Below are 15,015 nucleotides of genomic sequence, written 5' to 3'. Positions count from 1 at the left end.
GTGAGCGATAGAGGAACTGGCTAAAATGGCATAAAGCATTATGCCGCTGTCCCTGCTGTCTGTCATATTGAGCTAGAAAGTTTGTGGCTCTAGCATCGTCTTGACTAAATGCAGACTGTTCATTCATTAGTGTGAAGGACCCTCATTTGATTGAAAGACTGGCTACATTATTTGACATACTATCAAGAACTGATGGGAACTTACTCTACCTAAATATACCTACTGGTTAAACCAAGGGATGCGTGGCTCCCCTTCAGCTATTTTTTTTAATTTGTATTAATCAAATTATATAAACACAAAAATGTTTCATTGAGTCGTAATTATTGCCAAGATCATTGTTACATTTCTTTTGCATTAACTTCAGTGAAATAATAAATTTGAACCTTGAATAATAACTGAATTGATTTCTGTTCTACACTGAAATCTAGGTGGTTACATGTTGTTCACAATTATGGTATGCCTTATTTACTTTGATTCAACTGCAATACTGCACTGCAGGTATATGAAGATACCTTGATAAATAATAATTGACTAATGAATTTAATGGACTCTATAGAGTGACCAGATGCTGTAGTATTGTAACTCCCTTGCAGTACTAAATGTCCAAGTTGTATAATGCTACTGTAGTGATCCTCGATCAGATGTTACGTTGATAAGATTGTTGCAGTTTTCATTTGAGGATTTACACAACTGTGTTTAATCCAGAGACAAAAAGGCTGAAAATGATAAAAGTTAATTTATTTATTTTTCATAAGTGTCATTAACAGTTTGGATCAACGCAGTGGAATATTTCCTCTTCACCATCATGCTATTGGCTTTTAGGCGCATTTGTCTGCCTCCTGACTCCTTCAACAGCAGTGCATGGACTGAGAAATCAATTTGAGTGACAAGCTGGTTTCTACACAACATGGCCTGATTGACTAACCAGGATGGTATAATGTGGCCACACTGGCTAACTCTCTTTTGTATTGTGCTTGGTTTCAATAATGCAATCGATTTTAATACCTTGGTGAAATATTGCTGTGGTACTTGATACTACACCTAATTACATAATGTATTACCCACTTCCTAAATAGAAATGGGACAAGAATATTCCAGTTACATGGAAATCCCTTGACTGATCCCAAAATCTACAATTTATTAACACTGTGACCGTGAACACCCTAACAATCAGGTAGTGTTCCACATAGAATGCTGCATCTGCTCATTCACTGACAATATAACTTTTTAATACTGTGTATTTTCTTTGTTTTTGTGTACAGAGGAATGCACTCCTGACTCTATATGCATCTGTGCCAGCAACAGTTGCCCTGAGGTAAGCCAAACAAAGACGCAGGTGGCTGTATTTTGGTAAGTGAAGTAAACCACACAGTGTGCTTTGTTTTCAACCAAAGATACATCCGCGTAGCAGCCATGCAGGGCTTGACTCTTCTTTCATCTTTTGGTAGCAATATCCACCGGATCACTTTCCACAGGACGCATACAGATGTGCAATGAAAGCTGGAGATGTAGAGATAAAAAATGAGATGTGGTAATAATTGACCACATTTGCCACCATTTATAAGTAGGGCCTATGGAATTATGTAGTAGCATGGGTGGACCAAATTATGCAGCATGGCTGACTAAATTATGCAGCAAGAAAAGGCAAATTGTGCGGCGTAAAGCGGTACATTTTGCTATAGTATTATTTCACTGTTCCATACATTTTATAATGTCTGCACAAAGATTTCACTGCAATAGTAGTAGTCTAACAACCAAATATAGCAGCTTCCAAAGGCAAGATGAGCAGTCAACCTTTATGGAGGGCCTTCCCCTGTGCAAGAACATGTCACCAGATTTTTAGCAACCTTGGATCCGTTTGAGCCGGAAACTATTTTATTTGTTAAAATAAGTGGATTATGCTGCAGAAGATGATGGAATACGAGGCAAATGCGGCAAATCCCTAATTATGCACAAAAAAACACAGCCACACAATCGCATCATTTTAATGGTCCTCTTTATAAGGCACAAAATGAGTGGATTTGAGATGTAGCATGATAAACTCTTTTGAATAAAGTCTTTTTTACTTCTCGGAACCTGGGACATTATTTTGCTCAAGTATGTCATTCAGTTACCTCCTCCTGGTGGACAGTGGACACCGTTTGCATTTCTTTAAACTTACAGGTGCCCTTTGTTTGCTTTTAGTTCCTTGAGGGTGCATTACCATTCTTCCTTGGCTTGATGAGGAGCCCTGGAATGCTGCCAATGGGTTGAAAAATTGGCAAAGATCCCAATCTGCAGAAGGTACTAAGACTTTGTTGTAGTGTCTATTTAAAACTTAGGTTCACTAAACATGAAAGATTCAAAAGTCTTGAAGCCCAAGTTTATATTTGGAGGACCTATGTGGAAAACCCTTAGGGCCGCTTTTTATTTTTGGTGATTGAGACAACAGACCACTAGGGAGATGGGGGCCCCATCTCTTCAGGCCTTCAGTGACCGGCCTGTCCTAGTTAAAGATTTCTGCTGTACGAGTGGGATTTTTTCTCCAAAAATGCTTCTGTCAACATGGTTGACGTAGTGCTTCTATCAACAAGGAAGGAACGCTTTTGACTAAAAATTGCACAATGCCTTATGCCTGCCATATAATGACGACATAATGGACAGATTAGCATTTTTCCTAATTGTTTTTTGTTTTTTTAAAAATCTACTCAGTAGCGGGTCAGTTTTGAAAACAAATCAATACCACGTACGTGCTGGTAGCTTTCTTGAGGCTCCTCAGGGGGACATTGCTCTTTTTTGTTGTCCACAATAATAGTGGCTTGTATGGAGTCCCAAGCATGAAAAAGAGTGCTGGATGCCTTCTGACAACATTACGCTGGTGATCCTGTGGCAGATGCCTCCCTGGTATTGTGTTTTGAATGGTACAGCTCACTGATTCTCCACCAGCAGAAAGTCATCAGTTCCCATCCATAAATGATGAAGGGGAAAAAGAAATACCCATTTTTGACAGAGGAACTATTACCTAGCGCCCTTCAATGAGATATTCGCTATGGAAGATTCAGTTGAAAAAGTATGTTTAACACACAGGCTCTAAGGGCAAGACCCTCTCCTCAGGGCCGCCTTTAGGTCAGTGCCGCACTTGGCGCTAACCTGTGGAGGGGGCGCTGACCTCAGGAGGGGTGCTGTGTATAGCAATAACTCATTGATGGAGAGATGAGGGGCACTTTTACCCTGTGGTAGTGAGAGAATCTGAGGAGGCGGTCATGGGGTTGGGGGGGCGCCAAAAATGATTGTCGCACCTGGTGCCACCTGCCTCTCCTGCAAATGTTTCTGCCAATTAAGAGAAGAAATGTAGGGACTACTGTGTCTGAAGTTTTTTAGAGCTTTTTCAACAGTGGCTTGCACAAAAAGCATAACTTTTAAGTAAAAGCTCAAATCAGCAGTAGCATTTTCCATATTAAGTTAAAATGCGTTTAACATTACTATGCGAATTATCACTTACCAATTTGGACCTATAGAAAGTGGAGTAGGAATCAATTGTCTGTGGCACTTCCCACACCTCACAACAGTCTGATATTACCTCGATTAGCCAAACAAATTTATATTAGCCCAGACACATTTTGGAAATGATTTGTTTAGCATGTTTTGAGAGCGACCTTAAGAAATTGAGAAATAGCAACCAAATAAAATTGGAAATGGGACCTTAGATGTAACCCTAATTAGAGTTCCTACTGACTGATATACTTAGCTCTGGTAGGGGCCAGGTTCCCTAATTGTCCCCTCCTGTAGCAGCGGCCTTGATTGAGCTATCGAAAAACATGAATGAGTAGCCAGTTGCAGTCTGTGTCATTCTTGGGTAACGCTTCATCCCTGGGATAGAAAGCATGATATGTAAGGGTAATGGTAATCATTTTCTTTATTAAGTAAGTGGTCTGAGAATGGTCAAGTTTTTTAGTAAAAGAAATGAGAGCTTGAATCGTGTTCTATCAGCAATCATTCTAACAGCCATCCTCATGACACAGACATGTGTTGGTACTGTTGTTACTTGGTACAAATTTTAAAACCATGGGGCATATTTACAAGCCCCTATCGCCAACACAAAGTCCCTTTTGAGGACGTCGTAGTGGCAATATGGGCTTCAACTTATTCACAAGGCAGCGTTAAGCCACGTAATGTGGCTTAATGTTGCCTTGCGAACAAGGCCCCCTTTCACGCTATACATACGTGAAAACCCCGACAGTGGGTGTTGCGGTTGGCGTTCAACCGCAACACCCATTGATTTTAATGCTGCCCCATATTTACAAGGCCAGCGCAAATATGGGGCAGTGCCAAAATTAAAAGCAGGGAAAACCTGGTCTTAAACAGGCGCAACGAGTAGAAATGTTTCATTTCTCCTTGTTTTTGCAGTTTCTATGTGGGTTGCCTTGTGCGGCCCACATAGAACCAGCAAAAGGTCATTTGTTGTTTATGTGCAGGAAGGTGACCCTTCCCACACATAAACAATCAATAAAAAAATAATGTTCTGCAACTTTTATGTGAGCTGAATTAAGCAGCACACATAGAAATTACAAAATGCCATTTAAAGATTGTTTATGTGCAGGAAGGGACACCTTCCTGCACATAAACAATCTTCCCCTCAACACAGACATCCTTGAACTATGGTCTAAGGGTGCTTGCGTTGTTGTTATAAATATGGTGCAGCCCTGCGTTTCTGAAGTGGCGGAGCGCAGCGTTAAGCCAAGAAGGTTAATGATGCACTTCACCACTTTGTAATCAATATGCCCCTATGTTTTTTACAAAGTTGCCCAGTAAACTTCATCAATGGTCTCTTATAACCATATTCTGAACAGGAAAGTTTTCAATAGCGCTGAATGTTACTTCGCGGTGATCTCCTACTTACCCATAAAAACATAGATACTTCCCAGTATCGTTCACCTCCGTGGGCCAAAATTCAAGAGCTGGCCCGTTAAAAACAAGTCTGCGGCTTGTTTTGAGGATCTGCCTCTTTGATTCATCATGTCCACTGATTCTGAACCACTTCACAGTATAATTGCTGTTTTGAGAATTTTGAGGAATTGTTGAGCTGAAGGACGGGCACTTCAAAAGAGTATGTTCTCCCTCAAGAACACAGGTTGAAGGGGTGTAGTCCGTGACACCTGTGAAAAAAAAGACAGACGGGTCATTTACTTGTTGGAAAGCTGTGAACTATGAAAGTCAGTTGATATCCTTGGGGTGGTCCACTGAGCCCTTTGGGCAGACCGCTCACTTTTTGCAGGATAAATTTATGTTGTGCTCCATTTCTGATGATAGTTCTCACCCTGACCAGAGCTGGACTCGGCAACAAATCCAGTCTGGCAAACATTTTCAAACCAGCCCTGTTACCACTCTCCTATGGCAGCTCTCTCGCTAACCTCCCTCTTCTCCTCTCTCTCTTTCCTCTCTATAACTACTAAGTTCCCTCCCCCCACTGTCCTGCCTGCTGTAATTTGGCAGGGAAGCTGAAGGAATGGACAGAGGTGCCAACAGCGTTTCTCTGCCTTAAAATCCAACCTCCAGTGGCTCCTGCCTACTGAGCAAATACCCATTGGAAAAAAACAGTCCGAGCCTGACCCTGACAACCAGGAGAGCGTGCGACACAAATGAATACGCAGCTGTGCGTATAAGCAGAGAAATGTATAGCTGTGCTTGGAGAAAGCAAACACGTGCAAGGAAAACCTGCATAGGCAGGTCAGTGCTAAATCGACCTGACCTCTCGATGCACCAGGGGCAGCAGACCAATAGGAGACTGGTTTCCATTGTTCCATTGCTGATCATTAATGGAGAATGTAGGGTCTCCATATGCTCTTAATCAGTTGTGGTTTTGGAGGCCGTCCAGTCCAAAAAAACCCTTAATGAAGCCCAATTCTCCATTAATCTTTATACTCTATTATAAGAATGTGACTTCTCTTGTTGAGTTGTATTAAAAAGTCCGAAGAGATCAAATCATTGTTGCTTGCAGTGCAGTATAAATAACCAGGAGCACAGAAACAGAAGACTTGTGAGATGGAAATAGTAGCCACACTAAGAGGAAGTGTACAGACATTTTTGAATGAGGTTGTTTAAGAACAAAGGGGCTGTTCACAATGGCGGGGAAAACGTTGGTGGAGGTCTAACTGCCATTTTAATGAAGTTTTCTGGCCGCCACATTTAGATGGCAGGCGGCTGTGTGGCGGTAAAAAAAGACCGACCGCCACTGATCAGATAGGCTCAAGGAGTCCGTCGGTCGATCGGAGGGTCTTGTAGTCCCTACAATGCTGGCGGTGCCTACCAGGCACCGCCGTAGGGATTATGATGTCCCTTACCTGCCAGCCTTTCGGAAAAGCTGGCAGAAAGGGACAATGGGGGCCCGTAGCGGGCCCCCTTCACCCCTGGCCCACAGACACAGGACCTGGGGGACATCTATGGTGCCCACCTACATATCCCTGCACCATGTGGCAGGCATCGCATGGTGCCTGCCACGTAGTGCAGGGATATGTATGGGGGTCTCTGTTTTGTATTGCTGCGGGTGCTGCAGAGCGCAGCACACGCCGCAATACAAAACTTGGTCAATGCGACCGCCACAGTGGCAGTCGCATTATATTTAGCCCTGTGGGACCATTGCCTAGTAATCGGGTGGTCCCAATCCTTGAAACGATGGCGGATGGACTGAAGTCCATCCGCCATCGTAATCAGCCCCAAAATGTCTGTTTAAATAATACCTGTGTAATTTAAGTGAAACCTATATATAAACTATAGACAACATATTTTTCCCATAAACCTGTTTTACTGGGCATCCTCCCATCCTCCATGATTGGAATAATGACGTTTATATATCAACACTGCCACTCTTGCTCATTGCAATCCAATACGTCAGTGCTCACAAGTGTAGTGTTGTGCACAATTTCGATAAAACGGCCCATAACCCTCTATATTCCCTCCAGTAGTAGCATTTTAGTGTAATGTGGCTGTGTAGACCTTGTCATCAAGTTATAAATCTAATCTAAGAATATAGTCATTCACTCAGGCAGTCCTATGGAAATAGGACTGCTTGAGGGTGAGAATATTTATTGTACATAAAACAAGAAATTTTTCAATTGGTTTGGCTTATTGATGCTTCATCTTGACTCCTTGAGCCAAATCCTGGTGTTGTTTAATGTCCACACACAGGATTTTTCAGTTCCTGACACCAAAACTTGGGCTGAACAGTCACACACATTTACCCCTCAAATCCTCTCAAGGGGTTTATTTCCCCCCCACCACATCTCTTTATGTGAGAAAAAATAGTTATGGGTATCTCCATGAGTTGGGATATAGTGTTATTTTATAAGTTGCTGCTGAGTGGAGGACCCTGCATTAACCTAATGCCATTATGCAACATTGTAAAGGAATAAAGGTGATGAGAATTTGATAGATTAAGGAATGTAAATGTATGTGCCAAACAGTAGAAACCTTCATGTTTTAAAAATATTACGATATGCATTAGTCAGTACCAAATAATTTTGATTCCTAGGAAATCTGTTCTTATATCTAGTTTTCAGAATCTTGCTACTAATGGCCAGTGACGGCTCCTCTGCTATGGCGGTGGAGCGTTGCCCCCCCTGCTGAGTGCCAGGCAGCAGACAGAACCGGAGAAAATAAAATGACAATAAAACCATTTTATCATTTCATTTTTCTTTCTGCTGCAGGCAGCCAAGTCTGTGCAGGGCCATGAGGAGTGCAGGAGGAGGAGTAGTGCACACTGTAAAGTGTGCATGACGGTATAGCCGGCTGTATAATGGCCTCCAAATCGTCATGTGCACTTTGATCTTTCTCCACCCGAGCTGTGTTGTACCACTGGGTGGAGTAGAGGCACAGACTCCTAGGACCTGAACGAGCATTAAACAAGCCTGCTCAGGCCAATCATCATCATCATCAAAATCTTTATTTCGGTCACTATGGACCATAAAAGAAAGCTCAAGCCAATCACGGCGCTGCTCTGCTGAGAGCAGCATCTTGATTGGCATATAGGAGCCTGCACAGTGTGCAGGTACCCCGAGTCAAAGAATCCAGAGATGGCGGCTGGCAGCACAACAGCAGGTAAGTGTTTTATTTTTATTTATGATATTCCTGATATTCCCCTCCCCCACCCCACCACTTGTTTAGAAAGGGAGCTGCTACTGCTAATGGCTAGGTGAACAGAGAGACTGGTCCCCACATCAAAGAGAAATCAGAAGGAGGAGGGTTCATTTACAGACTGCCACTACTTAATCTTGGTGGAACTAGAGTAGGAAGGAGATCAAGATTTCTGATGGCTGCATCTTGTGAGGACCCCCATGAGAAGGAAAGGAATCAGTCAGACCAACCCAACACAATCAGCTGTGAACGGATGATGGAGAAATAAGCTCCACAGACCAGTGAAATACCTGACTGAGGTTAGTGAGAACCAAGTGTGCTCTTTCTATTGTAACAGAGATGTGAGGTAGTGATGACCGCAGTGGACAACTGGTTGCTCCTAATGCTCACTTGCAGATCAAGGAGATAGGTGGTGGAATACTTGTGGAACATCGTTCTCTTGTAGCAAGCAGGATAATATGTATGTGTTTGCATGCAGGTTCTGGCTTCTCCTACTACAGACAATGTGCCAGATGTACAAAGGCCTTTTGCATTTCTTAACGGACCGAATCGCAATTTCGGGCCATCAAAAAATGCAAAACAGCCTTTTCCTATGTACAAAGGCCTTTACAGAATTGCAAAATGCAATTTCTGCCCAGTTGATATCGCGTTTCGTGATTTCCTACAGGAAATCGCAAATAGGGATTTCCTATTTGCGATTTCTTAGCACATGTAAAAAGCATTTCCTAAATGCAAAATGAGCATTTAAGAAATGCAAATAACATTGACTCAAAGTCTATGGCAACCATGTGCAATTTGAAAAAAAAGCACCCAATAAAGTGCAATAGAGCGAACACATTCCCCTAGGGCATATGTATGCTCTACATGTGCACCACTATTTTGGGGGTGCAGTACGGGAGGCCTTATGCCTATAGCCAGCCTTGGTTTAGCATTTCCAAAATAGAGATTTTTCTAATAGAAAATCTCTATTTTGGAAATACAAAACTGTCCCATTGGTACGAATGGCATGGGATTTCCCAACTGCGATTTTATAATAGCGATTCCCACTCTGTAGGAATCGCTATTAGGAAATCGGTAATTTCATACATACAATTTTGCATTTCCTAAATAGTGATTTCAAAGGAGTCTCTATTTAGGAAAGGCAAAGTATTTTGTACATCTGGACCTAAGTCATATAATATAAGATCTGCCACCCTATGATGATCCCACTACAAAACTCCATATTTCATTCTTCATCCTATCCGTATCCTAAAATTAGGAGCTGTCTAACAATTGAAAAAGTTATGAAGAAATGAGAACATAGTGTGAATTATATTATTTGATCTCAAAGTCAAGTGAACAGTTCAGGCATGCATGCAGTCATAGCTCCCATCAGGATCTGAAAACCCACAGACTGATCTCCTATCCTAACATTTATCAAAGGGCGTATATGCGTCACAGAACATACACTTCAACAAGTTATTTTACTGTCCACACACAAGAACCAAATTCACCTCATCCATGATTTGAAGACAGCATTGGTTGATTTGTAGGTTCCAGCTTGCCCGCTGGCTATCGGCCCAATCATATGACTCCTATAGACCATTGTTGGCTGGCTTATTGGCTTAAGTTCTCTGATCAGGGCATTCAGTCCAAGACTTTTGATGAAGGATGAAAGCGCTATTGGTGCCTCTCTGTTGCCTCTGTTTTGTTTTGGCCAATTAGGGCATGTAAGGGAATTTAATAGTGCCTTCTGTGGGTTGGTCCGTGTGTCACTGTTAAGATTCCTCTAGGCAGTAGTCCCTATGTGGGATAACAGTTTTAACTGTGGGTTGGTCCCCCTGCTAATAATTAGTTGTCTCTAAGGGTACTTCCTTGGTGGTTGAACAGTGCCTCCTACAGGGTGCTCCTTCTGTTGATCCTGGACAGTCTCCACATGGCAACTCTTTGTAGTGCAACAATGCCTTCTGTAGGTTGGTTGCTGTGTTGCCCCTGAGCAGGCTCCATAAAGTACTTCCTCAATGGTTTAACAGAACCTTCAATTTGGGTCTTTTGATGAATCTTGGTGCACTTCTTATAATATCAGGCTGGCTTAACAGTTCATCCAATTGGCTGGTCCCTTGTTGTTCCTGGGTAGACTTAATGGAGCACTCCTTTGGTGGATTAACAGCACCTTCAGCGTTCTAGTCATCTGTTGATCCTGAGTGGATTTTGTTTAGTACTTTCCTGGCTGACCTAACAGCATATCAAATGATGGACCCTTTTGCACTCCTAAGCAAATTCTATATTGCTTTCCCTTGGTGGATTAAGAGGCATCCAATTTCAGATGATCCTTTGTCACTCTTGGGTGGACTCCATACAGCATTACTTAGTAGTTTAACAGCTCCTATAGTGGATTGACCATCTGTCACCCTTTTGTTGACGCCATACCGCTCTCCTTAGTGGCTTAACAGTGTTTCAAAATAGTTGGTTGCCTCCAAATGGTGAAGGGTGCTTTGTCAACTTTGGTTAATCTTACTATTATACCCTGCAGACTTAACAAATCTTCTAAAGAGCTGATCCTCTGTCTCTCTTGGGCTGGTTCCATATAGTACTCCCTTGGTTGCTCAAAAGTGCTTCCAGTAATCCGCTCCTTTGTCACATCTGGGTGGACTCCAAATAGTGGTCCCTTAGTGGCTATTGGTGCCTCCATATAGGCCTTTAAAGCTACTAAGTGGCATAAGCTAATGTACACAACATATGCACATTAATGGGGATCAGGTCTAGATACTGTCCACCCTAAAGTTGGTAAGTAAGGGCAGCAGTATCAGATCTGACCTGCTTCCATCAGCCTATTCAAACATCATTCACTTCCCCCAAAAAGTTCCATACCGGCCAAACTACAATCAACATCTTTCAACCATGCAACTCTGAAATGTGCCCAGGAAAGAAAAACAAATCAGAAAGATTTACTACTTCCCCAGGACTATCAAGTACTGCTTCCATACGGCTATCAAGCGATATATATGAATAAACATGTTGGACCACCAACAAGTAGCTTTAGGCCTCCTAAGGGATTTGGATTGAATACACACAATACAATAACATACTATACAAATGAGACAAGTATCTTGACTGGGGAGACTGGCAGGCTAGAAAATAAAACACTGATGGGGGCAGAAGGAAAGTGGATGCCAGATATGGAGGGGCTGGGTTCTTAGACAAGAATTCGGTAAGATCATGTAGAACATGTAGATACAGTAGCAGGAAAATGGTAGGATACAGGTAGGCCTAAATCTCTTTTTCATTTGCAAAACAAATTGGCACTTAAGAAGACACTCATCAGCTTAAGAACTTGCATTAACAGAATCCATACATCATAAAATCAACTTTCGAAATCCAGAGACTTTCTAATTGAGCATACGTGGGCCATAAGTACATCTACATGTAGGAAGAGTTGTTTTAATTATCACTAAACCAGCTCTCTAATCCATCTGCCCATCGTCTCTGACCCAGAAGAGCCTAGTGAAATCCTCTAATTATCCCCCAAGAATCGAGCAAATTGGCACACTCATGCAGGACCTTTAAATCCACCTTCCTTAACTCTCACTTGTGCATTATTCACTAAATCTAAATCTTTCTGTTAATATTTACAAAAACAAGACAAGAATGCCATTCAAAGAGGACTCCATATCTTATAGTTCGTACGCACATTAACATGTGCAAATATCTTTTAAAGCTTTGTTGGTACTTGCATGTAATAGCACATTTACAACATTGCGTGGTAATGTAGTCTGGCTGCATTTAAAACACATACATCCCATTAGATCGATGTCCTTTAACACTAGATCCCAATAGCTCCCTTATATGAATGCAAACAAACAAACACAAAGTGGTATATATGTTTCTCATTTACAGTTCTCAGGTCCCATGATGGGTTATCGGACAGACACGGCTGTACACATTTCTGAAGTTTGTATGTGGTACATTAATTGGGAGGAGATATAGTGAGGACAGGATGCATGTTTTGCAAATTGTACATACGTGAAGCTGGTTTTGCCCCCATTCTGTCCCATTTTGCAAGTGAAAAGACATTCCTGTCACAATATTTTCTTGCTCAATTTTTGCAGATATACCATGTGTGTCATCAGGTTTTAGGCAAAAAGAATCATTTATGGTAAGAACATGTGGCGGTATTCATGTTCTTTGTAGTAAAAGTTATGTATATGGATTCAAGTCTATGATCTCTTTGTTTCAGCTATCTTCAAACAGACATATCAGACAGACTTTGAGACGGTCTGCATATGCATGTGCATATATGTGCAATACCATAGCACCCATCTTGTTCCCAAACACCTCAACAATTACCTTTACTTGTTAAGGGCCTCATTAAGAGTGGGCTCCTAATTCTGAGGGGGCCATTAACAGCAGTTTTGGCTACTGAAATAAGTTGAAATACTTGAGTGGAAGTCAGAGGTAAAACAAAAAATTACAGGGGGATCAGAACCCATAATTACCAATTCCCCTGATTATTCCACATTTCTTAGTGGACCCTCAAGGTCCAACTCATAATAGCTGGGATTAAAAATCAGTCAATCAATCAATCAATCAATCAATCAATCAATCAATCAATCAATCAATCAGCATGTGTAAATCGCAGGACTGTCACCCCTAGGAGTATCTGGGCGATGTGTCTCTTTCTGAAGTCTGCTAGCGAGGGGGCTGTTCGTAGCTGGAGGGGAAGGTTGTCCCAGGTCTTGGCAGAGATATCAGAGAAGGAGCAGCCACCGCTGTGGCTGTGACGGATGCGAGGTCTGTGTGCAGGGCGAGTGAAGAGCAGCGTAGGTGTCTAGAGGGTTGGTGGAAGGTCAGTCAATGGTTGATGTAGGCAGGTCCTAGGTCATGGAGAGCTTTGTAGGCATGTGTGAGGATCTTAAACTGGCCTCTCCTCTGGATGGGGAGCCAGTGAATGTCTCTTTCAGGAGGTGGGCAATGTGGGAGCATTTGGGGAGGTTCAGGATGAGTCTGGCTGCAGAGTTCTGTATGGTCTGGAGTGTTTTGAGAAGCTGGGTGTAGATACTGGCGTAGAGGATGTAGCCATAGTCAAGACAGCTGATGATGAGGGTCTGCGTGACGGTCTTTCTGGTGTTGGTTGGGATCCATCTGAAGATTTTGTGGAGCATGTGAAGTGTGTAAAAGCAGGAGGCCTCATTGACTTGTCATTTCATGGTCAGTTGGCTGTCAAGGATGATGCCAAGGTTGCTTGCATGGTCAGTCTTTGTGGGTGTAGGCCCGAGTCCTGCAGGCCACCATCTGTGGCCCCATGTGGAGGTGATCTGCCTGAAGATCAGTGCTTCAATGTTGTTGAAGTTGAGTTGGAGGCAGTTGTCACTCATCCATTTGGCTATGTTGGTCATGACGTTGCAGAAGTTTGTTTTGGCGTTGGAGGGGTCGTCCGTGATGGAGAGGATTAGTTGAGTATTGTATGCTTAGGAGATTATGTTGAGTCCAGAGGATTTGACATCTGTGAGGGGGCGGTCATGTTGATGTTGAACAGGGTGAGGCTGAGGGATGATCCTTGTGGTACGCCGCATATGATATTTTTAGGGCGGAGGTGAAGGGAGGCAGTCGGATACTCTGTGCACGTCCTGTAGGGAGGAAGACAATCCACTTGAGGGTGTCTTGCTGTATACCTATGTTGTAGAGTCTGCTGATGAGGGTATTGTAGGAAATGGTGTTGAACGCCATAGAGAGGTTGATGAGGATCAGGGACACAATTTCTCTGGGGTCGAGGAGTGTTCTGATGTCTGTGTCAGCAATCAATGCAGTCACAGTGCTGTGGTTGGCACGGAATCCTGATTGTGAGGCATTTAGTAGGTGTTTTTGTTCCAAACATTCGGTGAGCTGCTGGTTGATGGCTTTCTTGAGTACTTTGGCCGGGTAGGAGAGTTGGGAGGTCGGACGATAATTTTTTAGATCACTGGGGTCAGTAGAGTCTTTCTGTAGGATTGGTCGGACGTCTGCGTGTTTCCATCTGTCCGGGAAGGTTGCTGCAGAGATGGAGGTGTTGAGGATGCTGGTGAGTTGTGTGCTGATTGGGTTTGTTGCGGGGTTGTACATGTGGGGGGGGCAGAGGTCAGTGGGTGCCCTGGAGTGGATGGAGGACATAATGGCTCAGATGGTCACAAGGGTGAGCAAAGACCAGGTGGTAATATTTTGGCTTATGTTCGCTGGTTGGTAGATGTCATTGGGGTTCAGGGTGGTGGGTTGGCAGTTGAAATGCCACTGCAGTATTGGAAACCTGGCAAAGGTAACTCTGGGTGTGGGGAAAATCTGTCCCATTTGTAATCATGCTCAAACTTTCATCTCACCTATAGCTATTGTTATTAATATGTCAATTCTTTGGGTCTGTTCATGTGTGAACTCACTAGCCATTAAAATGTGACCTTTGGCTGTGCATCTTGAAGACAGTTGGCTTGTTCTGGTCTTGGCCCACCTACCCAGTTGCTGAATATAAGTGTTTGAGTTGAGCAATGACCCTCCTGCTATGTGATTGGGTTCAGAGATTGTGGCACATTATTTCACTAATGGGTGTTGCTTCTGTTTCTGCATTGTTATGACGTGGCAAGGGAATTGTAGTATTGAATGGATTGCTGACTGAACACACTTCCTGTGATCTGTTCTGGCTACCAATCAATAACCCTTATTCAGAGTGCTAATGGGCATACACTCCGTGTTTGTGAGTGTCAATCCAAACAACCATAAGCCAGGGTGTACAGCTGTATCATAGCAGAAGCTGATCCACAATAATTCCCAAAATCCAAATTTGCACAATGGGTATATTTTGTTTATTTTGATAATGTTTTAAGATGTTGATATTAAATTTGTGATGCCTGTTATCTTCACATGACATTCAAACAATCACTAGGAGGAGTGAACAGGAAATGT

At 42.8% G+C, this 15,015-nt stretch overlaps 1 protein-coding gene across 1 annotated transcript in view; it reads right to left on the bottom strand.

Moving 5' to 3' along the window:
* The window catches only part of LOC146805371 (interleukin-18 receptor 1-like), a 366,176-nt gene that overhangs the window by 304,005 nt on the left and 47,156 nt on the right, over window positions 1–15,015 (bottom strand). Inside the window, exon 2 of the mRNA XM_085622593.1 lies at window positions 4,880–5,135. Within this exon, the coding sequence (XP_085478719.1) occupies window positions 4,880–5,135 (256 nt within the window). The remainder of the gene's footprint in view (window positions 1–4,879; window positions 5,136–15,015) is intronic.

Source organism: Triturus cristatus, chromosome 8, assembly GCF_964204655.1.
Source record: "Triturus cristatus chromosome 8, aTriCri1.1, whole genome shotgun sequence".
Lineage (NCBI taxonomy): Eukaryota > Metazoa > Chordata > Amphibia > Caudata > Salamandridae > Triturus > Triturus cristatus.
This window is presented reverse-complemented; position numbering and strand designations above follow the sequence as displayed.